Below are 26,416 nucleotides of genomic sequence, written 5' to 3'. Positions count from 1 at the left end.
GTGTGATAAACTGGGAGGGATGCAAGGTGAGTGACAGCTGCTGAAGCTGTAGTTTTTGGGGGCTAATGACATTTAGGTGTTGCATATGGAACAGACTGCACCAAAGCCATTGACATTCAAATAACTTAAAACCAAACAGCCTTTTACAAGGACCCTTCTACAAAGTGGGGGGGCAAACGTTCAGTGATCAGTTTATGGCCTCTTTATGCCAAAGCGCTTACCATGTTAGAGATTAGAAAAGCACATTTGATTCATTATTAGGTCTTCTTCAAGACTAACTACAAAAATAACGGAAGACTTTATGGAGAAAAGTAGTGTGGGGATCCCTTCCTATCACTGAGGGCTGGTGAAATGTAAAATGTGGCAGAGAATAGCATAGCAGTACCTATTTCCTGTGAAGAGCACAGGTTTTGTCATTGTTGTCATTCCTATCCCCTCACCCCCAGCACGAGTCCTGTTATGTTACAGAGATGGGCTTATGCCTGGCATTTAGCACACAAATTATTTTTGCCTTGGGTCTCAGTTTGAACTGAAGAGTCTGTAGCAGAATTTGACACGCTGCATGGCTCATGAAGGAAGAGTGAAGAGAAATGAGACTGCTGTAAAATTGATGGACTTTATGTATTGAGAAGGAAAAAGTCAATACCAAGTATCTTTTAAGATACTGTCTTTTTCGTGTTCTGCTTATACAGCCAGACGGCTTTAAATTCTTGGCCAACACTGTGTAGTACTAATAAAAGCTGGTGCCTGTTGAGACTTTTGCTTTCCATCTCTACCAGGTAATCGGCATTGTAACGTGGGGAAAGGAGGAGAAAAGTGGAAGTGAGATCACTTCACTTATTCAAAGTAGCTATGGCTGATGGGGGTGAGGGCAGGAGAGAAGAGTAGGCATTTAATAACAACTAAAGTATTACATAAACAGGAGTACTTCAGCTGTTCCATCTCTGTTCCTGGTTTTAAGCAAGCCAAGTGTTCCTTAGTAAAAGTAAGATCAAGCCTTTAACCAGGACTGATGCAAACAACTGCTAGCAGGTCAACGTTTTGGAAAGAGGCATTCCCAAACTTACGTAGCATTTACAAATGATGGCAAATCCAGTTGCAGATGTCCTGTTGCCAGATTGAAAGTGCCACACAGCTCTGGTTGGTGCAGGGTGCCAAAGTCAATGCTGACTGCATGCATCTTTTCAAGCGTTTTGAAGTCCTGCCTTTAACGGAGCCGGTTTTGCCCAATTCTGCTGTCCTGTGCCCGTCTCCCTAGCTCAGCCCCTGCAGCTGGCCCGTGGGCCAGCCTCTCCCTGCTTTGTAATCTTTTTGCTGTTCCAAGACAACACCTCACTATCTCCCTTCCATGTTCACCTTCAGCCCCAGGCTCAGCTATGTTTGAGCTGTAACGGTTCCCCTCAACACCTTATTTCTTGACGTGCAGCCGGGTGGACCCTGGAGAGGAGCCCGGTATTGCCACCTGGGCCATAAACCTGGGCTCCGCACCAGCCTCCCCACATCCCGGTTTCTTTGGCCTCACTGACGGTGACTCAAAAATTATAGGGACTTCTTTTTTTTTTTTTCTTTTTTTTTTTTCCCCTCATTACCCGGCGCCCTTCTCGGTGGAGAAGGATGCCCGGCCGTGAGTGCTTGCGGTTTTCCGTGGTTTTTTTCTTCCCCTCAGCGTCACCCTTTTCAGCCTAGCTGAGGCAGGAGCTTCCCCCGCCGGCGCCAGGTCCCTCAGCGGCGGCCCGCGCTCCCTCTCCAGGCCGGGGCCGAGGCGGCGGCCGACAGGGGCGATCGTTCGCGGGGCGGGACCGGGAGGTGGTGCCACGGCAGCTGCCGCCCGTGTCGGGGGCGGGCAGGAAGGAGGGGCGGCGGGGCCGATGGATATACGGCGAGCCGCCTCCGGGCCGGGGGCGAGGCCGCCGCCTGGCCCGGGGGAAACGGCTGGGGCTGCGGTGAGGGGACGCGAGGTGCCGGGGCCTGCGGTGTGCGGGGCTTGTCTGAGGGGGAGCCGGGGCGGCAGCGGGGCCGGGGCCGTTGGAGGGAGGGAAGGAGGCCCGGCGGCCTGGGGCGCCGTGGCCGGGGGCGGGTGCCCGGCTGAGGCGAGGGCTCCCGGCGTTGGCGGGCGTCCTGCTTACATCCCCCCTCTGCCGGGCCCGCCTGCCCTCACAGGCGCGCTGCGGGCGTCGCTCGGGTTTTACTACCTCGGCGGCGGCCGAAGGTGCTTCCTGCCGCTACAGGGGCTGCCGGCTTTCACCGGCGGCCCCTTGTGCCGCTCCCCCCCCCCCCCCCGAGGGCTGCCAGCCGCCGTGGCAGCCCGGAGGCCGGCCGGCCGGCCCCGCCGCCTGTGCCCGGGCTGCCGAACCGCGGGGCGAAGGTGTGCCGCGGCTCGGAAGAGCGCGATAAAAAGTAAAATACAGCTTTAGGATTTACATTGCCGGCAGCGGCACTTCCTGCTTGCCTTCCCCCCGGCCCGGGTCTCCGAGTCGTGGGTGCGTATTCCCGAACGGCGGAGCTCGGCCGGGCTCCTGCCGCGCTGTGGGAGCGGGCTCCTGCTCCGAGGCCAGAACCGCCGCAGGGAGCTGCGGCAGAGCCGGGCTCCTGTCGGGGATCCGGGCTGACCTCTGAATGTCAGCTACCGCGGGGGCTGGACGGGGGAAGAACGGTAGGAAAACGGGTTTTCTGCGGCTGCAGCGAGGCCAGCGTCTCGCCTGGAAACCTTGTGCCTCAGTGAAAGGGGGTTGGCATCGCCAGAGTTAGCGGCTCGTCTGCCTTGGCGGTTTGCGAGACAGTTCTTGGAAGTAGTTGCGCTGCTGCGTGGTTTTGTAACGCTGCTGGCTTGGAGAAGTATTGGGATAGAGAGCTGACGATATTTAACGAGCTGGGGACACCCCCCCACCCCGAAAAAAACCCAATCAGTCTCGTATTTGAGCAATAAGAGAGCTTGAAGACTGTTCATAAAAATGTCACTGAGCTGATTTTTGGTTTTAACCTTGGGCAAAATGGGACGTGTAATAACGCGGAACAAAGTGGAGAGGAGTAATACTTAACAATAAATAGCAATAAATTCAAAGGCATAGGACTGAAGTTAAAAAAAATTTAAAATAATCCCTGGATTATTGTAGAAACAATTAATTTTACAGGTGAGTAGTTTTAACTGCCATGTTATTTTGTGTCACTGCAAGCAAACCACCAATATACAAGATTTTATTACAAAATTCTTGTGTGTGTGTGTATATATATTCTCATAGAGGGTTTTTTTCTGTATTGTTTTCAAGGTTATTTTTGGCCTTTTGTGTGAGTGGCTTCAGAGAATGCTCCAAGAATAGGGTAAGAATCTAAGGCTTTTTGGTGTACTTAAGTGCTTCCATTATATATAAAAAAAGAACTAGATCAATTATTCAGGGATGGTGAAACCAGAAGTATAAAGGAAGCCCTAAACCTGTACATTTGAATGTTTTAGAGCACGTGACATGTACAGAAATACAGAAAATTTTTGCACAAAAGCTGTTGAACAAAAATACAGGGGAGTAACCTCCATGGCCTTTTGAAGTGTATGAAATTACATTTTATTAATTTTCAGTGTCTCATGCTTTTTGGTGATTTGAAGAGAATTCTCAGCAACAAAATTGGGAAATCCCTTTTTCTCTAGTGTGTTTGTTTCTGTTCCTCAAATGGCCGTATATGGCCTTAAATTAGCATTTTAATGTATTTAGGTATGTTCATTATCAGTTATCATTTAAAACCTGACTTGATATTTTATACAAATTTAGTACTTTAGTGCAGAACTGTTCCAACAAAGCTGCATTTTTGTTGCATTTTGTCAGTTTGATACTTTAATGGCTGTCTTGCTCTTCCAATGCTTGTTTATCAGTTGGAAATACAATCTCTGTAATACATTCTCAGCAAAGCATTTGAAGTTATAATCCCTATAATCCTTGTAAAGCAATTTCATGTGTGGTCTATTTTGAGACTGTCCTGGTTATACCAGTAATATATTTCAGTTTTCTAGTCTATGCTCATTTAATGAATGATTGAATTAGCTGATTTTTATATTTAACGTATCATTATATTTAGTTTAAATTTACACAGCATTCTTCATATAGTCTTAATAAATTGTATAACTTCTCGGTTATAGTATTTATAGAAAGTTATACGAAGCTTATCAAATCATTTGATTATGTTGTTGCACTTGGTGGGTGGTTGTATGAGTAATGCTGCTTTGAGAATATTAGATTTAAAGAGGCTGGTGTCTTTTGACTGTCTGTCCTTGCCATCTGTTGCCTGTTTCCAAGTTTAGAGCTTCTCCTTCTGCAAGAACGGTACCCTTTTTGCTTGCAAAATGACTGCCTCAAAATTGTCCCTCTAAAAAAGAAGGAAGATACGTGTCAAACTGAACAAGCATTAAGCTGTGAGAACTGATTATCAACAGTTAAGTGTGATTTTATAATGGATCAGCCATCAAGCAACCTCAAAGAAACAATATATTTCATGAAGATTAAATTTTATTGAAAACATGACTGTTGTTATATTTTATTAAAAAAAAATCATGAACAACAAAACCAAAACCCAACACCCTGCATTCTTCCCAGAAGTTTACTTTTTTTACCATTACAGCTGCATAAGAGTACATGGTGTAAAAGGAATGATGAAAAAAAACCAAACCAAACAAACAGACCACAAAACCAACAGGGAGGATGTAGTCTAATCTTATAGAAGACTTCTGAAGTTCCATTTTAGTGCATTCAACTGTCAAGTATCTCTTGTTTAACTGATAGGTGTTACAGCTATTTTCTCCCCTCTCCCTAGCAGAAAACTCGAGAAAGTATCTTTTATCTTGCTTATCTAGACTTGCTTCAGACCTTAATCTTTAACTAACTGGAATCTCTAATCAGGTAAATAGGGAGATGTCTAAAACCACAAGTTTCTGCTGGAAGTCTTGGACTCATGATGGCTGGATGGTGATAGTGTGGCCTAATGGATAAATAGGGTGGTTGTTGTTCGTGTTGGTTTTTTGGTTGCCAGAAAGAAATGTTCTTTTGCTTTTGTTTTATATCAAATACAGGTGAGACTAGCTTTATGGTAAGGTTTTGCCTTGACATGCCCAAGAGAATTAAGTAACATAATAGACAGTACTGTTCAGATTAATGTCACAAAAATCTGTCTTGACTTTACAGTTCTATTGTACCAGTTGTTGTTGTGTGAAGTTCCGCCACTTACACGCTTTCAGTGTTAAACTCAACTTTACTTCTAATAATATTTTGGGGATTTAATATAATTTTTGTAAATGCATTTGCAGGAATGAAGTGGAAGTCAACTGAATTCTCTTGTGCACTACCAAGACGAAATGACATTCATGTTTGTGGTGACTGGAAGTCATGGCAGCGTCTAACATGGGAGGGAAAGACATGAATGGACAATGTGGCGTGACTCGTTCAGATTGCAGATCTTCTGCCTGCTTATGGCAGTACTGGCTATTGTGGTGCTGGTCCACAATTTTTTTCAGTTAGAGGTAAGTGGAGCCTGTTTCTTCTCCAAGAGGGCTTGAGCAACATTATTCTTCTTTGAGTGTGAGGTTAGAATTGTGACTGACAGCATTTAGCTAAAACTTGGAATCACAGAAAATTCAGAGTGGAAGGGAAGTTTGGAGGTATTTAATCCAACACCCTCCTCAAAGGACTAACTTCAAAGTTAGCTTGTATTGCGCAGGTTATTGTTGAGTTGAGTTTTGACCTTCTTCAAGGATGGTCGGATTTCACAGCGTGTCTAAGCAGCCTGTTGCAGCGCTGCACCTCTCTCGTAGGGAAGAATGTTTCTCTTATGTGCAGGTGGAATTTGCCTCTTGTCCTTTTAGTGTGTAGTTCTGACTCCAGTTCCTCTGTGACTCCCCTTTAGGAAGTGAAAGACTGCAGTTAGACAGTTAGATGCCCTCTCAGTCTTCTCCAGACTTAAAAAAAAAAAAAAAAAAGTCTGGTTCCCTTAGTGTCTCCCTTCTGTCATGTACTCCAGTCCCCTAATCCTCACAGGGGTTCTTAGCTGGTCTATTCAGTTTGGTTCTGGTCTGGGGTGTCCAAAAACCGGGCACAGTGTTCTAGGTATGGCTTCACCAAGGTCAAGCTGGGGGGAATTACCACTTTGCTCCATCAGCTGGTTATGCCCTTGTTAATTTGTTGCCACAATGCTATGCTGCTGACACATGGTCAGTTTGCTGTCCACCAGATTCCCTAGGTCTTTTTCTACAGAGCTGTTATCTAGCTGGCTGATCTCCAGCCCATACTGATGCAACTTTTCTTTGCCTTTTCCTTTTTCCCTCTGCTGTGTCTGACTTGCATATTTCTTCATTTTACTTACCACTTTAGTGCAGAGGTACTTTCAAACTGCATTAGTTGGTAACCCCAGACTAAAGTCAAGACAGATAAAATCACTGAAGAGCCTTGGAGGCTGACCCTGCCTGTTGGCTGTCTGCCTGGCCAGACTGTCCAGTGTGGCATTTGGTGGATGAGCATAATAATGCTTAGCCTAATACCTCATTAAATTATAGCTGTCTTTTATGCATGTTGGTCAATCAATAATTGCTTTATGCTTTTAAGTTGTGTGTGTCCTGCTTGCAGAGTCTTTTTCCCTCCTGGCTGGTGATGCCCAAATAAAATGATCCAGAAGAGGGGCTGTAAAATCCCCTCTCACCCTGAAAAAGATATAGTTGAATTGGAAGAGGTTCAGATAAGGGCAAGGAGGATGTTTGAGAGGTCTAAAATCACAAGTGGCACAGGATCGATAACTAAAGAATGAATGTTTGTTACCTATTCCAGTACTAGTGGAGACATTAAATAAAAACTGCAGATGCTGAATTCAAAGGAAGCAGGGGTGGTTTTTTTATGGATTGCAGCAAAGCTACAGAAGTCCTTGCAGTAAGATTGTGTAGCTGCTAAAAGCGTATGTTCAAAAAGTCTGGATGAATTCGTAGAAGAAAAATCCATTAAGGGATACTAAATCTTAAAGATGTCAACCCTAGCATTTAAGAAGTCTCTAAGCCATGAAGTGGTAGAAACTGGATTAACTCTTCAGGAGGAAGTATCACAACATGTTTGGCCTGTATTCCTTTCCCACCCACCTGCTGTCGGAAACTACTGGAAATCAAAATACTGTGTTTGATGGACCTTTGGATTGGGTTAAGGTGATTGTTTTTGTGTAACATAGAAGGTAGCTTTTCTTTTGTTGTCTCTTTTTGTGGTTTTTTTGGCCTAGATGTTGCATGAAGAACAGTGTTTTGAACAGATATTTTGAATCTTAGACTATTTCATTTCTTTTCTTTAAATTACGTTTCTTAGAGAAAAGGGCTCTGGCAGAGCTTCAAAAGTGAAATGAAAAATGCAGTATGGGTGTTCGCTCTGTGCTTTTTCTTGACACTATTCATGATAAGTATCTACGTGGCTTTGTTGACCTTTACATATCTGATATTCCAAACTCGGTTAAGTATTGTGTTGCTGGTAAATCTTTATGCCGTGACATGCAACTCTAACCCCTTTTGTTGTCTTGACTTTTCTGAATGGACTTGCTCTGGTATTTGTCTCTGTCTTTGCCATAGCTTTCTAGGCAGTCTAGTATAGGTATCTATGCTGATTCTTTTCAGTCAGAGATCAAAGCTAGAAAAGGTCTTAGAAAGCTTTCACAGAATATCTGTAACTAAATCCGTTCAGGCTCTGGAAGGAGGGCTTATTGTTGGTTACTGCTGAAAATGTGTTTGTAAGTGCATCAGCCATGCTTCTCATCCCCAAATTATCTAATCTAGCTGGCTAAAGCTGAAGAGCTAAGGCAATTATCAGCTAGCCCCCAGCCAGCCTCCCTGCTTTTTCTCTTTAGGATTTTATACTTTTTTCATGTTGGAATCTTCCCTCTTGAATTCTTACACTACTAGTGATACCCTCTCAACCCATGTCAGGTTCTACCCATGTCAGAATTTTACTCTTCTTACCTCGTGTTTTAAAAAAAAAAAAAAAAAAAAAAAGTCAAACTGTACACAAAACATTTGATAGCCTGCTTATTGTTTAATTTGCATTTTAGTATGGAGTAGCTCCTCCCTTGAAGTCCACAGCTGACCACTGCATTATAGTACCAGAAGAAATGTATTTTTATTTTATTATATTTATTTTGCAAACACAGCCAGACAGAAAAAATGTTCTTGCACCAGCTGTAACTCTTAGCCTGGCCTAGCGTAGTATATTCAGAACAATTGCTGTAAACCTGCATGGTGAAATATCAGGTGGTTGTTGAGGAGCCACATCATGCCTTTAGGATACAGGAAAGTTTGTATATTTGTACCAATTGCCTTTAGAGCAACAGAACCACTTCAGGATTGGTTGTGAGCATTCTTTTATTTAAAGCACTTAGAAAAGAGAGTGTATGGGAAGAAGGGAAGTTCCTTGCAAGGATGAAGGAATGGTGTGTGGAATCAAACAGCTGAAACTGAAAAAGAGAACTATGTAACAAAGTTTTTTATTCTTGCTGCTAAATTGCAGGTGCTTACAAAAGATAACTGCATCATCTTATTTGGATTATTGCTGGAACATTTGTCTGCCAGGTGATGGCTTTTTAGGATTGACATTGACATTTAGAGTAACTTAGTACCCACTCAGTGCTGTGAGACAGTAAAGACAGTGAACTGATCTCATGCCTGGCTTAGTCAACAAACAGGGATAAAGTACCTGGAGTGTAAACTTACTGAAAATAAGATGACTGACCTTTCAGTAATTGGTATTTGTTCAGTTTCAAATATTGTCTGCTGCATAAATTAAGACTCTCTATTGGGCAAACTGGAACTCCTCCCCCCCCCCCCCCAATGCCTGTCATCTGGGAATCTCCTGTGAAGTTTCCTGCTCTAATGTTAGTGACATATGCAGGTTTACAACAATCATTCTGAATGTACTAGGCCAAGCTAAGAGTTACAGCTAGTGGAAGACACTGGGCTTTGAGATGGAGTTCCACCTTTTCAGGAGCAACTGAAATACTGAACATTTTTTATTGGCCCCCAACGTGATTGCATTTAACTGAGGACAAGTGTTCATTGCAGGTCTAACTAAGTACCCTGTGACACTTCCAGAATATCCTGGAGAGCATGATTGCCTGGGTGGACCTATATGTTATACCTAATTTTTGCTTGGCTGGCAGTGAGAATGCTAAAAGCTGAGTCGTTGACCTCAAACTTTCATTAGTTCTCCTGAAAATACAGCTTCCTTTTTCCCTTTTTATGACATCTCTCGTGCACCAGGAACAGCTTGTGGATTTGTTTGTGCTTAATTGACATGTAATCTGTTCTGTCCTGCCTGTGTTACTTGGCAGACATCCATTAAATTACTTTGTGGTCACATTTGGGTTTTGTTAACTTCAGAATGCAGCAAATAAAAAATAATAATAATAATTAAAAAAAACACAAACAAAAAACAACAGCAAAAACCCCATCACACAAACAAACAAAAAAACCTCAAACCCAACAAACAAACAAAACCCCTTGGGAATTGCACTCAAAATCAAAACACCCTGAATGGAGTATATATGGAAAGAAGCAAAGCAGGACAAGTGTTAGTCAACATGGAGACTGTATGAAAAAGTAAAAGAATCTGTGTCATAAAGGAAGAGGAGTCTTGAGAAATCCTCTTTATCTGCCCTACTTAAAGAAATTTTATTTTGTTTTGGCTACTAACTAAAGTAGAGAGCCCACAGTTTTGCATGGGCTCAGAATGACTTCTTAACATAAAAGAGCCAGAGAGATTTGGAAATGCCAGTGAAAGAGTGGGTAGGAAATGGAGTGGGGCTAAGCTATTAATCTGTCTCAGGTCAAGCCATGTGTATCCATAGGGGTAGGAGAACTTGAGCACTTGTTTGAAGATGAGCGTGGAAAGCACTTCAGAAAGGAAGATGGTTTGGAAAGCTTTTCTATTCCACTCAAGGATCTTTGGTATATTAATTGACTCTGAAGCTTTCCCTGCCTTAACTGGGAAAGGGAATCTCTGTAATATTTTCTCCTGTGAATAGCATACATGGTGTAGTTTACTTTCACACATAAGCTTATAATTCTGCACTAATATGTGATCCTGTTTGGGCTTGGAAGAGGGCTGTAAACATGAACAAGGATGTTAGAGAAAGCATGGTCCTTCAGGATGTTGAAGCAGCTCTGGTTTTACCTTCATAGAGGTTCCCCCCTGTCCCTTTGAAGATTGATTGAGGAAATATTTGTGGTATGATCTATTCTGCTTAATGGGTCATGACCTGGAGATGCTGGAGTTGAAGTGACGGTGCTTGTCCGGGACCTCAGCTGCATACAAGTGAAGAGCTTTGGCCTTGTGCTTTGCTAAAAAGGCTGTGTAGGTGGGCTGCTTAAGAGACATCGAACTGCGTTCTCTGCTCTGTTTTCTGAATGTACCAGTTTGTTGCCTTTGTGTTCTCTGCACCCTTTTCCACTGAAGGATATAGGTATGCCCTTGGAAAGACTTCAGAAAGGCTAGCTAGGCCAAAACCAATATCTTCTTCATCTCTGACAGAAAGACTGGGTTAAAAACCCTGAAGAAATTTATAGAAGGTTAAAAATAGCAACAGGTCTGTTTTTAAGGCTGCCTTAGGTAGCCATCTCTCTTCTTCATTTGAAAGAATTCTTTTTTTCAATGTCCTCCACCCCATCAAAGTACCAACCATTGAAGAACCAACTGAAATACAGAAACTTTCTCTCGAGAGCTTATGCTGAACACAAGAATTAATCAAACACAAGAATTAATCAAACACATGTATTCTCCCTCTCTGCCCCTCCTTAGGTAAATGCATAAATATTTTTGCTGAGACATGGTTACCAGCTTGTTGGATGCATCAAAATATATAGCTAACTTTTAAAAATATTTCCATGCAGGATTTTCTGTGTTATGTATATGCATGAGCAAGTGAAAGGAAGAAGTTGTGAAGGTATCCAAAAATAGAAACTTGGCTTAATTAAAGAATGCATGTAGACAAGATCTAAAGCAGAACTATGCCTGAGATCCATTCTCATCTTTGCCTGAAATTTACTGGATTAATAAAAGTAATGTGCATTATTACGTTTGCATTTTTGCCTGCTGTGATGGAAAATAGAAATAATTACAAATAACGTCAGATGGCCTTCAGGAAAAATTTGTTAAATCCTTCGTGGAAATGTAAAACAGAAGCAAAAGCTTCTATTGTGATACTAACATTTTGTGTATCTGTGGATACCTGTCAATTTACATTTTATAGTTAAAATGTAACAACTTACACTTTCAGATTTTATAGTTAACGTGGATATCAAACAGACAAGATTCTGTATATCCATCCTACATCCTAGTGTGCTCATTATCCTCTTAGTCTTAAGCTGATCAAAACCAACTTCTTATGTAACAGCCTTCAAAAGCCTCTGCATTTCTATTGCTTGTTAGGTTTACCTTTCTTCTAAAAAAGTATATGGAATCTCTTGTGTCATTCAAATGATTTTAATAACCTGGTAAATTCAAATAAAATGTAGTGGGGGGGAAACTACTTAGTATCTACATGTACTATAAGTGATACTTCAATGAAGTAAGAAAGGTTCATAACAAAAAATAAGGCTTTAATGTAAGTGCTGGGAATTTTAGTACATTACTGAGCAGTTAATTATGAAGGAAGTAAACAGAAAACACTAGGATATTGGTAAGTACAGTGATCTTTTAAAAATTTTCAAATAGCATAGTTTCAATTTTTTAGCAATCTTTCAAATCTAAACTAGCCTATGCTCTGGTACCATGTAAGTGATACGTTGCATAATTTTAATCTTCACTTGAAAAACAATTTTGCTTCTCAATGAAATATGTGTATGGTTAAGTTCTACTATATATACCTGATAATTAAGTACTCAACTGCTGATTTTGTGCATATTTGAGGTGTAAGTTTAGGTTTGCTGATTAGAAATCTCACAGGTAGCTCTGGAGTCTTAGACTGTGCTAATTTTCAAATTTCCCTCATGCAAACCTGCAAAATTGTGTGATGTCGTGAAGAAGATGGTATCTCTGCAGTCATTTGCATAAAAATACAGTTTTGGACACTGATCTCAAGTCACAGCAGAAGCCCCCTCTCTTAGTCTAGCGTTGTATTTAATTATTTTAGTTTTTAAACTCTTGTGTGGATTAGGGGATCTTTGCTTGTGTTTCATTTGGCTCTAGAAGAAGCTGTATGTGGATTTTAAAATCTTAAAAATAATCAAACATTTTTTTGCCTTAGTTTAGTCCTAGCTTGTGCAATGCTATTTTACTTGCCCATCAGTTCATGAATTCATTGCCCCTGGAGCATTCCTTTCTTTTTTTTCCATTTCTTTAAATCTGTATGTTACATGGAAACCCACATTTCAGATAATTAGATAAGAAGTGATGTGAGTGTGACCAGATAAATGACTGCAGCTGCTACATGCAGTGGACTTCTCTAGAAGGCATGTGTGAGGGTGTATCAGCTTCATCTGCAGTGTAATGTCTCACAGAAACCCTATTTCTTTGCATTATATCGAGCAGCTATTAGACTTCATTGTGCTCGAAGACTAAAATGTTACTACAGTAAGAAAATTAAACATGAGTTACAATTTGCTATTTAATCATACAACCTTCTGTAATTTTTTTCATATTGCAGATATTTATATAATACACTGGTAGCCACAATACTGCCATGAAAAATATTGGGCCTGATTTATATAAAACCCTCTTTGCCAGAGCAGAGTAACCACAGGTCGCCCACCTATTTCTTTAGAAGGGCCATGGTCAGATTAATAGTTTTGTGTCTTCTAGTAAAGTTGCTTCATTTGGTCAGCTTTAGAGCTCTGTAAAGCAGAACCCAGTTCTTGGGATCATTTCCTGACAAAGCATCAGTTATTCATAGTGTTTCATTTAATAGCATGGTTTCAGGTAATCTTTTTTGTCTCCCCAGCACCTGGATGATGACACAGTTTCAGGATCAAATTGGATAACAGAAAACAATGTCCATCATTCTCTGTCACAGACAACCAAAACTACCAGGAAGCCTTACTGTGGTTATAAGCAGCAGACTTTGTCCAAAAGAGAGCAAGCAGAACAGGAATCGTTGCTTGCTGCAATACAGTGGCCAAAACCCCCTGATGGCAAAATTGCCTTTGCACAAAGCACTGATCCCGCACGTAGTGACTTTGAGATTGTGAAACCCAGTGGGTTCTTCAGGGTGGGTGATCAGTTAGAGGTACTTGTCCGTATGAATGATTTCCAAGGAAAACCCAAGCAGTATGGCGGAGACTATCTACAAGCACGCATTCACTCTCCTCTGCTGAAAGCTGGAGCAACGGGAAGGATTGTAGATTGCCATAATGGCCTTTACAAAGTCTTCTTTACCTTGCTTTGGCCAGGAGAGGTCAAAGTTTCTGTGTCACTTGTCCATCCGAGTGAAGCAATCCAAGTCCTCCTGCGTTTACGAGAAGAAAGGCCAGACAGGGTCTATTTCAAAAGCTCATTCAAGTCTGGGAGGTATTCAGAAACTACTGAGTGCAATGTTTGCTTGCCTGGAGGTCTGCCGGTCTGTAACTTCACAGATCTCTACACGGGTGAGCCATGGTTCTGTTATAAGCCTCGAAAACTGTCCTGTGCCAGCCGAATCAGCCATGCCAAGGGTGGATATCAAAAAGGTCTTCTGACACAAGAGGAAAGCCTCTTTTTCCAAAGGTATGCATGTTGTTGGATGTATATATACTCAGTCAAGTAATTTTTTTTTTTTAAAGGCAAGCTTTAGGTTATTGGTGAAATATGACATTGCCTTAGAGGAGGTGTGTATCTGCAGGAACAGGCTTTTGATGCGAGTTGTTGAATATTCTCTTCCCCTCTATTCAGCTGTGCAAGAACACAGTAATCTTACCCTAAAGAAACTTGGAGTGTAGTTCTGTCTCTGTGCTTTGAATTCAACCCTGGTGCACCTGCTAAATTTCACAAGATCATGCTGTCTAAATCTGGTGGTGGTTTGGGGGACTGTTTCCTTACTTTTTGTTTCCACACTTACGCTTGCAATACCAATAACAACGCTTTGAGATGTATTTTTGGCCAAGTCTGAACTACCTGAAAAAGGTCCAGGTTTTGGGCTTATTTTTACACAAAATACCAATTGCTTTTATCCTCAGCAAAGGTTGTCTTACATGTACCGCAGTGTGTTCCTTGTTGCTCAGTACGACTTTCAAATCTTAGGAATAAGTTTGTTAGTCATGAAGAAAACACCTGGTAGAACAAACTGCTGAGCAATAGCTGTGCAAGTGGAAATGATCTGTGCATGTTACATGAAGTGTCAAACTAAATGAGTTTTACAGTCATGTTTTTCTTCTGCATTCAGCATTAAAAAAAAAATACATCTCTTAGTGCATGGGTAGATGTAATAGAACTGCTTCTGTATATACCCTCAGCTGAAATTAGACAGTTAGCTACTGTGTAGTGTCAGAACTGTAGTTGTAGGCTCCTGCCTTGCTCTCCAAAAAAGGTGCTGAAGGAAAGCGTTTCAGCAGTGTGTCTACTTGAGGCTTAAATTGGGAAACACTTTAGAGTAGCAGCTCCAAATAGCTTAATTAGGAAAGTGTGTGTGCACATGTTTGTAACTGAAGACCAGAAATCAAAAGTAAATATCAGTGGAATTGTTTTTTGGCTGTTCCTTATCAAGTTTGTAAGTGGGTCTTTTGACTTGCTGTGCCTCAGGCAGTTCACCTGTAAAATGTGGCTGATATGACTGGTAATGTTTCCAAATAGGAGTGGGAATTTTTTTTTTTGCTTGTTTTGTTTTGTTTGTTTGTTTTGTTCAGCTCTGAGATCCTTGACTGAAATGGCTTACAGACATTCCAGATAATTTATTTCTTAAATGGAGAAAAGCATTAGACATGGATTCTCTTCAAAAGAGCAACAAAAGTCAGAACAAGAGCTTAGTATTAAACCTCTGCATTTGTCACAGCTGTACAGGAGTGATAAGTGTGCAACACAAAATGATCAGAATTCACTGATGTTCACAAACAAGTACTTCTGATGTCTCTTGGTGTTTAGGGGGATGAGCTTTGTTTCTGTATTCAGCAAATTGCTGTCTTACTGGAAGACCGTATTGCTGGACGTATCTGAAGTTGGTTGGACGTTGGCTGGTACTACTGTCTCCCCCAGAGGCAGGACACACCGCCACTAGCCTGGTCTAGAGCTAGAACTGCAGGCGGTGGTGGTGGTGCTGGACTGCCGTAGGCTCCGCTACGTACTGCGGAGCAGGCTGTGGGATTACAGGGGCAGAAAGCGGTAACTACCTCAAGAGAGGTATTTGCTGCGAGGAGCACCTATAGAGAGCTGGCAGAGCTGGGAGCTGCTGCTGCAGCATACCCTTTCAGTGGTTTATCTCCTGGCAGTGGTACGCGTACCGCAAGTTGGGAACTTTCCATCTTTGCGGTAAATCCCCCAAAGCTTCTTGCAGACCTCTGACAGCTTTATAGCTCTATCTAGGTTTGTGCCAGTAAAAATGTGCACAAGATTTGTGTCCTAGTGCTATGAAATTTTGGATTCTTATTCAGAATAGTGGTAGTGGTCTCAGGAAAATTAATACAGAATGAATTCAGCTATAGGAAGTAGAGCACACTTAAAGTAAAAAATTCTTAGTGTGAGTCCTATGTACTTATTTGAAGTAGATGAAGAAAAAATGAGTTTAATACTACCTGCGAATTTTACAAATGTTATTATTATTATTTTTTTGTTCAAGTGATGTGAATATCAAAAGGCCGATACTCTCCAGTGGACCTGATTCAGTAATTGTAAAGCCCAAGGCATTTGCAGGTAAAGTGAACTTTATAAGATTCTTGTTTGTAATTCATAATTAAATTTATAAAAAGAACAACAGGGATGAGGTAATAATTGATTTGTTTGTTTTCATAGTATGGAATAGAAATTAACTTTTAAATTTGTATTGAGAAAATGAAGGCTTTTGGTTGTTAACTGCAATGTAAGTTCAGTACTAATAACGAAATTGTTTAAATGGGATACATACATACATAAATGGGATTTGGGGCAAAAAAAAATTTATATAAAACAAAGTCTTGTTTCTTGCCAAAAGTGTCATTTTTTTCTAGCATTTACTCAGAGATGTAAAATGTCTGTCAGTAACTGCTCACCAAACTCTCAAGTTAATCTAGCAAAACCAGCTGTCTGGTGTTTCTTAATTTCTTTCTTTGTTAAGAAGTTTGTCTAACAGATTTGGACAATTTACATTTAAGTATTACTATCATTTGTGTTACCACAGGATGTCAGAACCTACTTGTGGACCAGAACCTAATTTTTCTGTACCCTGTCTAAAAACAGAATGATGAGAGAGTCCGTACTAAGTTAAACTTAGAGGTGTATCTCATTCATATCCATGTGCATGCTTTTTATGCCTCTAAAAAAACTGCGTAAAATGTGATGCAGAGAATTACTTCTTAACTGAAAGCTTTTCAGTTGTTGTTTGTTTGGTTTTTTTTAATAAGGTTGTAGGAGACTTTAAAGGTAGAGTTCCTGACCTGAGCAATGAAGTCTTAACAGAAAACAGTCTACAGCATTTCTTGCTTTTAGTTTTGCTGTTCACTAAAAAAATAGAGTGCTGCTATTAGGCCAGCGCTTTCCCCCCTTTCTTTCTCCAGATCCTTTAGATGACATGTTTTTTGTTGCTATTTTTATCTTATATATTTCCTTGCAGAAACTGCTGCAAATTTGACATTTGATTATGTCACCCTGCTTTCAGAAGTTACAAATGATGAAAGCCTGCTTGCGTTTCTTGGGGATTAATGCTGGGTTAGAAAGGGTTGATAGGAGTAGCACAGTATTCCTCAGGGAAATTCCTTCTAAGAACAACAGTCTCTGAATAAATGAACTTAATACATTGGTATAACGATCGTGGATGTATGGATTTGTTAGGATTGATGGCACACTTAAATTCATTCTTCTGTTGTTGCTGGTTTTGCACATACCTTTCTGTTTGGGGGTAAATGTAGATCAAGTTGATTTTTAAAACTTTATTTTTCTGAAATACAGCCTTTTATTTCTATTCTTGGTTTGTAACTATTCAGGTTGGAGCTTTTACTCTCTTCTATAACATCCAAAAGTAATGGCTTTCTGAATTCTGGTGCAAAACTGGTATGATACTATACACAGACTTGAAATGCTGGCGTTAGGTTTAGTGTGAGGCACCAAGAAGTTGTTCTAGTACCATTTTTATGTGCATAGGTGTAGTCTAAGAATCAATTAAAAGGTAAAAAATTGAAATGTTTTTACATCAAAACCTAAGAAACAAACGAACTGCAGTTGTGAATTCACATTATGAATTAGTCTTTAACTACATGACCATATGAAGGGTTTTTTCCTTTTCTTTGTAGGATTTCTGTTTCATACATACTGGATGAGTCAACATTACTAGTTGGGGTTTTTTCTCTTCCTTCATTGTCCCTGTTGCCTAATGTAGAGAATCATCCGAAGATAAAACTTTCTAATGGCTTTTTCTGTGATACTCGTGATTATAGTCTTTGTGTTACACAAACATACTAGTAAGTGTCCCTGTGAGGTCTAAGGAGGTTAGCATCTACTAATGCAAGACACAGAGAATATTCTATAGAAACGGTGAGACCAAAAATGCCTGTTAGGAATGGGTGTTTAAAGATGCTTATGGTCTGATTTTTTTTTTATGAATGTTTAGGGTTTGGCTACACCTGTGTTACAACAAAGCATCTACCAGAGGATGCTTCTGGGCCCTGGAATTCCACTGCCCCTGCTTTTACAAAGTTAGAAGGGTCCCTGGCATGATTTTGGCCATGGCAATGTGTGCTTTCCCAAACAGCTGCAAGTTAGGACAGGCCAGGGACTGTTCTTAACAGGTAGTCTCCATGCCAAGGTGGGTGAAAGTGTTCAAACAGCTGGACGTGGCTGCTCCACGCAGCTGGTGTTTGTGCCAGGGAACAGCTCCCTGCTTGTTCGGTTTGGGTACATGAATACACGTGCAGGAAAGGAGGAACCTGTAGTGACCTCGTGGGAGTTTGATGTACTAGTATCATACTGGATATGAAGAGAAATACGGCAATGTTTGACTGACGTAGGCGTGAGATGGCAGCTGCTCTTCCTGTCATCGCCGGCCCTTGCTTGCAAGGTATCGACCGGCTTCTGCACGTTAAATAGGCGTCCTGCAGAACAGAGCTGCCCTGGTGTGGTCCAGTTACTCCTCAGGGGGCCGCCTATCCCCGGCAGTAAGAGGGGAAGGGGCTGGATAGCAGAGGGAGAGCACGAAATCCGTGGAGTCGGAGACTCTCATAGTACATTCAAAGGGCACGTGCGAATTCCTTGGTGACGGCTTTACTCCTGGCCCTTGCTGGTTTTGGAGTCCTTATGATTCAGAGTGCACCCTTCCAGCACGTGTGGTTGGAGGAGGAGTGCGTGTGTTAGCCCGCAGAGGGATATTTTACGGCATGTTATTTAAATTTTCGGAGCGGTACCAGGTTGTCACCTCGGGGCCGCTGCCCTCTGCGGCCGCCGCCCCTGCTCTGCCCGGCTGCCGCTGGAGGGCAGCAGCGCGCCGCGGCGGGGGAGAGGAGAGGAGCCCTTCGGCTTTCGGCGGGGGAGAGGAGAGGAGAGGAGAGGAGCCCTTCGGCTTTTGGCGGGGGAGAGGAGAGGAGAGGAGCCCTTCGGCTTTCGGCGGGGGGAGAAGGAGGTCCTGCAGCCCTGGCGGCGTGTCCGTCGAGGTCACGGAGGCCGGTTTTGTCGCATGTTAGTTTTAAAGGATTTTTCTCTTCCAGATTCAAGCAGTATGGACAGAGCTGAAGGTCCCACGGTTTCCCCCTCTGGTTATTACTACGAAGACCAGTGGAGGCCCAGAACGCACTGGATCCATCATTTTAACAAGTCGGATGATATAACCAAGTGCTTACAGGGGAAAGTGATCCACTTGTTTGGAGACTCTACAATAAGGCAGTGGTTTGAATATCTGACAGCGGTTGTTCCAGGTTATTTTTCTTTAATTTGGTTTTGTCCTTAAAGACTTTTGCAAAGCTTTATTTCTCACATCTCAGACACAGAGCTGATCTTACTGAATGACAATGACAAAACAAAGGAGGAGGAAAGATGAGACATTATCAGAAGCCCTGGCAGAAAGGCAGTTAGTCAGATGTTTGTGCAGACACTGGAAACATGTAGGCCTTGGAGATGGGGCTGCAAGGTATCTGCAAGATTGTCCCTGTAAAACGTGTCACCAGTGAGGACCGCTGCTGTGGCTGTGAGTTAAGGTGGCCACCCGGGGGCACGGCAGAAGTCACTTAGGGTGCCTGCATAAGGCCCTGCGGCATCCCAGTCACACAAGTGACTTCGGAATGAAGTAGCAAAGGACTTCTGTTACTATTGATTGGTTTGGGGCCCTTTCTTGTTTCCCTTATTTTAACTAAATAATTTCCCTTATTTTAACTTAAATAACAGAATTTCAGTTGCCAATTAGGTATTCCTCCCTTGCCCCTAAAGCAGTTAAATTGTGTTGGAACACAGACGTTGAGACTCCTTAATGCGTACAAGTTGAAGTCATCTTTAAATTTAATGAGGTCCTAAAGTTGCCAGAAGTGTTCCTGTGAACACTGGATTCATAGGGCAACAGTGACTGAAGGAGTCTATTTGGAAAATTTCTTTTTTATGAGAGAGAGAGAAGAAAATAGTTTGGGAAACGTGGAAAAGGCATTGACAGCCCTGTGAAGTGTGCTGTCTTGCAAATTTCAACATCCATAAACTCCACTGTGAAATATGCAGCTAGCACATGTATGACACTCATCTGCTTCTTTTAGAGTTCTTAGAATTATGTTCAGATTTCCTTATCTACTGCTACTTTTGCCCTGTGGCCCTAGCATCTTGCTGATAGTTTTAATCTCTTATGCTGTCTTTCACTAATGCTTGCTCTTGGGTTTTCAGATCTAGTGGAATTTAACCTGGGGAGTCCCAAAAACGTGGGCCCTTTCATGTCTGTGGACCTGAAGCACAATATCCTACTGAAGTTCCGCTGTCATGGGCCACCCATTCGCTTTTCAACAGTCTTCAGCAGTGAACTGCGCTACATTGCCAATGAACTGAACGGCATAGTGGGTGGTAGAAACACAGTGATAGCCATAACTATATGGTCCCACTTCAGCACTTTCCCTGTGGAAGTGTATATCCGGCGGCTGAGGAACATTCGGAGATCAATTATTCAACTGCTGGATCGCAGCCCCAAGACTTTAATCATCATCAGAACCGCTAACGTTCAGGAGCTTGGGCCAGAAGTGAGCCTCTTTAACAGTGACTGGTATTCCTTTCAGCTTGATTCTGTCATGAGGAAAATGTTCTCAGGAATTGCTGTGCACTTTGTGGATGCTTGGGAGATGTCTCTGGCTCATTACTTGCCACATAACTTGCACCCAAAAGAAGTCATTGTTAAGAATCAAATAGATGCATTTTTATCTTATGTGTGCCCTCTGCAAACTTAGCACAAGTGGGTATCCCTATGTCGTCTTTTGCTATAGCTGAAGTAAAGTTGCTCTTTGTTGGAGCTATGGAGTTAAGCTGGATGGTATGGAAGAACTCTGGTTATTGTACTTGCGTGCAGTATAAGTGGGGCAGCCTTAACTCTGGGTAGCTGTGAAGGGTGGTAAAGAAGAATTGACTGTTCAGGCCATATCTTCCTGCAAGGTTGATTCCTTTCAACCTTATCATTCATATCTGAGATTATTAGAGAGCACCTTAAATTAAATTGACAAGATTCAATAAGAAATTATGTGGGTTATTAGCTTTACTAGTTGTCTGCACTGTATGCTTAATTTAATCCATATGACACTGATTCTGCTGCCAGGGTCTTCCTGCTCAGAACTGTGTGTGAAACCTGGGAAAGGTTTTGGGACCAGTCTTTCTCTCAACATTCTAGAGTTTGAGGGACATCCCTTCCAGTTGTATGTCAGAGAAGCAGTGTCTGTTCTTGTTTCTAAGTCCTAATTAGAAATATGAAGGAAATGTACCAAAATCACTAATATCAATCAAGGAAGCACAATCAAAATATCTATAGTATTAGGTCATCAAGAATTTGCTGAAATTTAATAGAGCACACTAGTTAGGCACCCTTGGTGTTTACAGATGGCTGCTAAGTAATGCAAATAGCCAGTATTTTAGTTTGGTTTCCTGTACTACTGAATCTCTTCTGAGCTTTGATACAATGTCTACTTCTTCATTTATTTGTAATGGAGAAATGTGTATATTATGACCTCAGTGAAGGCACTGTCTCAGGCAGTTTCTGCAAGTTCAAGTTGCAGTCTTGCCTACTTGAAGCTTGAAGTGTTTACTAATGAAAGTGTTTCCCTTCCCTATAAGATAAATCTATTCCGTTATGCTCCTGCAAAGCTGGGCTTCTGGTAATTACTCTTGTACATCATTCCTACATTGTGTCTGTATGGAGAAGCAAAGTGACCTGAATGCACTTGACGACGTTTGGCAATGGGTAACAGTAACTGGCACACGCTAGTGTCAAGGCCATGCAGTGAGGCCCCTTCTGTGTTTGGCAGTTTTATCATTTATTCATGAGCTTCACTGCTGCCAATATAAAAGGTCAAAAAAATTGCACCCAAAAGCCAAACACACATAGGGTTGCTCTTCATACAGATGCTTGGTAAATATTTGCAGTTTTGCAGGTGTGCAAGCTGGTGGCTTTTGGGCCTCTTGGCATGGTGTTTGCTGCTGCTAATTTGATTGAGCCTGTCTATAGTTTTAACTAGTAGAGCTTTGAAAACAAAGTTTTGATTAAATTCAGCCCCCAAATTAAACAGCAGAGAAGTGTTCCATGTTGTCTTATTTCTGGTCCCACTCAGGCCAAAGGTAGTCTTTACCAGTGGCTTTACTGAGAAATGCGTCAAAGCAGTAGTGAAGTGCTTCTGAATAAGCTCATCATGCTTAAGGAGAATATCAAAGTTGAGTCTTCATGAGCAAACCGAGAAGATAAATAAGGAAAATTGGTAGGCTGCATGGAGCAGAATAATTGAAATGTCTTCATATTAGAAATGTTTTACTCTTTGCCAGGCTTGCTGCTATGTTAGGAGGATTGTGCTCTTACTGCTGGAGCCCCAAGAGAGCTAATGCTACCAGCTACAGGAACAGTGTTTTTTGTTTTGTTCATTTTAAAGGACAACTGAGAACTGTTTTAAAAACAAATGTAAATGCTTTTAGCATGTAAGAGTCATCAATAGTATCCACCTATAAACTTACCAATTTTAAAATGGCTGTAGGAGTCACATACACCAAAATAGCATCTATTCTTACTTTTTCAAATCAGAATTAAGGAGGTCCAATTTGCCAGTTCCTACTGACAACTGCCTCACATAGTATCTGTCCATACATTAGCTTTAGGTAACTATTTCATACTTTAATATGTTAATGGAAATTTATCCTCTGCTGAAAAGAGACCACACCAATTCAGGTCTGGGAAGGTAAACCAGCACAATGCAAAATGACCTTTCATCTTTTCCAGGTGTGTTTTTTAAAATAGGTAGAGTATAAGGCTTTCATCCTGAATAACAATTCTATCCAAATAATGTTAATGAAAATAAGACTTCAGACATTTACTTTGAAGGAAACTACTTAATTTGTGGACTAACCATTTGGTTTTCGTCATAAAGCTGTATCATGTGTGAAAGTGTTGTGGCAGCATGTTTCTTCTCTGAATGTTGTAGTGCTCACTACTCTCTTCAACAGCAACTTTGTATTGCTGTCAGCTGCCAAGAACAGATAGAGAAGAGCATATTTTTTTGGATGTTTTGACAATTGAGGAAAAGAGAACAGGACTGTTATTAGCAAAGATGTCTAATCACCTTCTGGTAGAATGTTTAGATTAATTTTTTAATAACAGATTAACTAACTTTTAGGTAATGAACTTGAGGGGAAATTGCCAGTTGATTTGCAATGAGGACCAATACTTCATTTCTTTGAGCTCTGGAATAGACAGGGAGGAGAAGGGAGAAACTGAGGATTTACTCATGTTTTAAGATGAAGACTGGGAACGCTATGCTTTTATATATCATTCAGTTGAACTATAAATGATTTTTCATTTCTGTTCTTGTCTTGTTACCAGTTGCACCAGTTGTTTATGTACTGTATATGGAAACATAGAAGCAATAAAATATTTTTAAATTGGTTTCTTTAAACCTTTAAGCTTCTAAATAGATTTTAATAGGGACTTAGGTTAAGAGGTTGGTTATGTTTCAAATTACTTGATATGAAACAGGACTGGAAAGGAATTTCTCAGTTGTCAGTTAAGTATTTTCCTTTACACATAAAAAATTATTTAATGAGAAAACCCTGTCTTCCTTTTCTTTCCATTTTCTTCACTTGAAGGGAAGAAATTGTATTATTTTTGATATTTTCATTCTTGTCCTGAGTCTTTTTATTATTAACCTTTCAACATAGAGATATTTTTTCCTCTTTAATGTCTTTATTCAAAATCCAGCTCACTCAAATCCCAGTGAAGATGACTGTATTTTTGTGGTGTTTATCAGAAGATTTCAGAGCAATTTATTTATAAAATAAGTAACCCCCATTTTATAGATTAGACCAATACACAGTGATTTTCTGCACCTGATATTTTCAGAATATTGTTTCTCATATATATCATGTTAGGCTGATTTCTTCGTTCTAGAAATTTAGTAAAAACTTTAGTTGAATTGTTGATGAAAAGTGAGAATAAAAAGCAGAAGTTTCCCTTTTTTCAAGTTTTCAATAGCTTCTAGTTTCATCTGTTTTACAGCACTATTGCAGCTCTGCTTTATGAGATTCAAATTAGCATTTTTCATTGTTTTACTTGTTAGAGGTAAGTATTTAAAAATGGGAACTTTGCTTACTAGAAGGGTCTGTACTACTTTTCATATACTACAGGTGATGATTCCATGTATATATGACAAAAATGAAGATTTGAAGTTGTCTCCTGGGAAGGGTTGAGGGTATTGGGGTTTTGCTTTGGTTTTGTTGCAGAAGTGTGGGTTAAAACATTGTTCCACTCATGACAGTTTAAGTAATAGCAAAAAACTTCAATCACAAATGTGTATTTAATTTATAAAGCTCTTGCTCATGAAGTCCAGATCACTTCATTCTTAGTTTCTACTCATACATATTTAGGCTGTTTGGAAGGCTCTTGTTATCTGTTGGTAGCAGTAAAGGGCTCTGCATCTGTGTGTTAGAGAAAGAACTTGTTTTCAAAGGGTTTTTTTCTATTATATGTATATTACTGAAATGCTTACAATACAAAGGAGGCTCTAATGTCTTTTACTTCCCGATGTGATCAGAAAAAGAATTTGAATAGCCAAAAAGCTCAAAGAATAAGAAGTTCCTAATAAAGAGGGCAAGTTTACTTAAACTATTCCATTTGTTGGGTAGAATATATTTTAATCTATGGTTTATAGATTAAACTTACTTTAAAAAGTGGTTTGTTGGTTTTTTTTTTTTTCTGATGGTGTGTATTTGGAGGGGAGTGATCTGTGCAGGCAGCACAAGCCTGGCATGAGACATAGCGCTGAAGCACACTGATGTTTCCTGTTGTCGGTGTATCAGGCCTGACACGTAATAAAAGCTTGTACATAATCTTCTCGGAGAGTTTTTGCAATGCATCCGGCCATGGGGAAGTCCTTAAGCCACATAATTTAAAAAAGCAGTGTGAAGAACGGAGGAGATGCAGCGTGGTCATTGCTTCTCTAGCTTATAAACAGTTTTTACTTTAAGTAATGGAAGAAAAACCGAGAAGAGGTCTGTCCTGTAAGTCAGTCGGTGCGTTCAAGGGCTGTAGGGCATCCTACGCTGCCCGGCTGCGTGCCGGCTGCCGCGTGAGCCCAAGAGCTGCGTTTGCAGGGTCCTGGGGAGAGGGAGAGAGCGGCTGCACGGCACAGACCGGGGAGCCTCTGGGATGGCTGGAGAGCAGGGTGGTGGAGTTGGGCGATGGCTATGGGGTTGCCCTGGAGTTAGGTTGCAGCCAGAATTCACAGCTGGGAAAGAAGTAAGCAGGGTGCGTTGTCCTCTGTGCTGGTTTCCTATATATACAGCCAAAAATAGCCTGTTTGAGTGGGAAAAGTCCCTGAACTACAAATTCCTGGAAACTAGGAGAGTACACTGACGCAGTATTGCTAAGTGTTTGCTCTGCTTTTCTGTTCTCTGTCTTGTTCGGTGGTGACCGCTGAAGGAGGCAGGGTAGGAGGCAACGGCCAGTGGTGTGATTTAGGGTGCTGTTCCTACGTTCCTCCAAAACGAAGAGCTGAGTCCATGGCCCAGCCTGCTCTCACCAACGCTACCTGACAGCCACTAAGTAACAGAGCAAAGTACCTTATTCCCTGCATTTTGCTCCAGAAACTGAAAGTGAAGCGTACTGCCATCGTGTCCCACCTACGTCAGCCTTCGCTTAGCCAAAACTGGAGGAGAGAGGCTGCAAACCAGGAGCTGCTCTTCAGTGTGGTGCGAGGTCAGGCCCCAGGCATGCTTAAAGGGGAAATGCGAGTGAGAGGTAGGAAAGAGAGGGGAAGCAAAAAGGGTAGGATGGGGTCGAAGGAAGGACAGCGTGCAAAGGTCTTGCTCTGTGACACCAAGGAGAGGAAGTAGGTTGGGGATTTGGTCATCCGGAGGTTTCCGAAGGCAATAGCAATTGTGTGGGACAGAGTCGCTCCTCTGATATAGTGCAATGAAATATACATACCTATGTTTCTCCAAATGTGTCAAAAAAAGGAACACTTCTTCCCACCCAGGCTGCTCACCCACCTCTTCCTCTGCTCCCTCCCAACAGCAATCATGTTAGGTACCGTTCCAAACTTTCTGCTTACAGTTGGCTTGAAGCCACGTATATTGGCTTTTCACACGTTTGTAGATGTGACAGATACCATAGGTGGGGAACTTTTTAAAACAAAACCAAAGCATTTATAACCAGAATAAGGAGGAGTGCACAGGCAGGCTTTCATCGCCTGTCATGTGCTCTTCGGAGCCTGTGATGACTCAGAGAAGGCACGTAGCTCGCCTGAGATGGCACAAGTGCTTGGCAGGGAAGCGGCTTGAGCCTCATACCGCCGGACAGAAGGACAGGAGGCTCACCAGGGCTGGCAAAGAGCCGAGACCACCTGGATTCTGATCTGGTTGGAATGGGGCTTCTTATGTTCATCCCATGGTTTAGCACTGCATCCCCAATTAGCAAGGTATTATGTAACTTCCAACATTAGCTGTCCTATTTACAATGCAAGAGCAATGTATTTGCAATCAGGGAAATGGATCTTTGAGTCTTTCCTGAAATGTTAATTCACCGCAGTGCTTGTCACCCAGATCTGAACTTTCATGTAAGGTAACCTAGTTCATATCTGGGCAGCGACTCTCTAAAATTCTGTCCAAATAACCGTGTCCTCCTTCACTGT

General features: G+C 41.6%; 1 protein-coding gene across 2 annotated transcripts; it reads left to right on the top strand.

The window, feature by feature from the left end:
• Positions 1-1,858: 1,858 nt before the first annotated feature.
• NXPE3 (neurexophilin and PC-esterase domain family member 3) lies at positions 1,859-24,848 on the top strand. 2 transcript variants are annotated; one of them, XM_075034157.1, is made up of 7 exons: positions 1,859-1,943; positions 3,267-3,318; positions 5,288-5,500; positions 12,931-13,691; positions 15,733-15,806; positions 18,785-18,991; positions 19,938-24,848. In XM_075034157.1, exons 3-7 carry the CDS (start codon positions 5,408-5,410, stop codon positions 20,486-20,488), a joined length of 1,686 nt encoding a protein of 561 aa, XP_074890258.1. In that variant the 5' UTR covers positions 1,859-1,943; positions 3,267-3,318; positions 5,288-5,407; the 3' UTR covers positions 20,489-24,848. The 2 variants fall into 2 exon arrangements, with proteins under 2 accessions (XP_074890258.1, XP_074890259.1); XM_075034158.1 differs by lacking the exon at positions 1,859-1,943 and adding an exon at positions 2,354-3,131.
• The last annotated feature ends 1,568 nt before the right edge of the window (positions 24,849-26,416 follow it).

The sequence above is a fragment of the Buteo buteo genome, chromosome 8 (assembly GCF_964188355.1).
Source record: "Buteo buteo chromosome 8, bButBut1.hap1.1, whole genome shotgun sequence".
Classification (NCBI taxonomy): Eukaryota; Metazoa; Chordata; class Aves; order Accipitriformes; family Accipitridae; genus Buteo; species Buteo buteo.
This window is presented reverse-complemented; position numbering and strand designations above follow the sequence as displayed.

Excerpts from the sequence above, each read along its gene's own strand:
- NXPE3 (XM_075034157.1), top strand. The coding sequence starts at position 5,408 with ATGTGGCGTGACTCGTTCAGATTGCAGATCTTCTGCCTGCTTATGGCA. Across the intron at positions 5,501-12,930 it reads ACAATTTTTTTCAGTTAGAG|CACCTGGATGATGACACAGT; the intron begins GTAAGTGGAGCC and ends TTGTCTCCCCAG. Across the intron at positions 13,692-15,732 it reads GAAAGCCTCTTTTTCCAAAG|TGATGTGAATATCAAAAGGC; the intron begins GTATGCATGTTG and ends TTTTTGTTCAAG.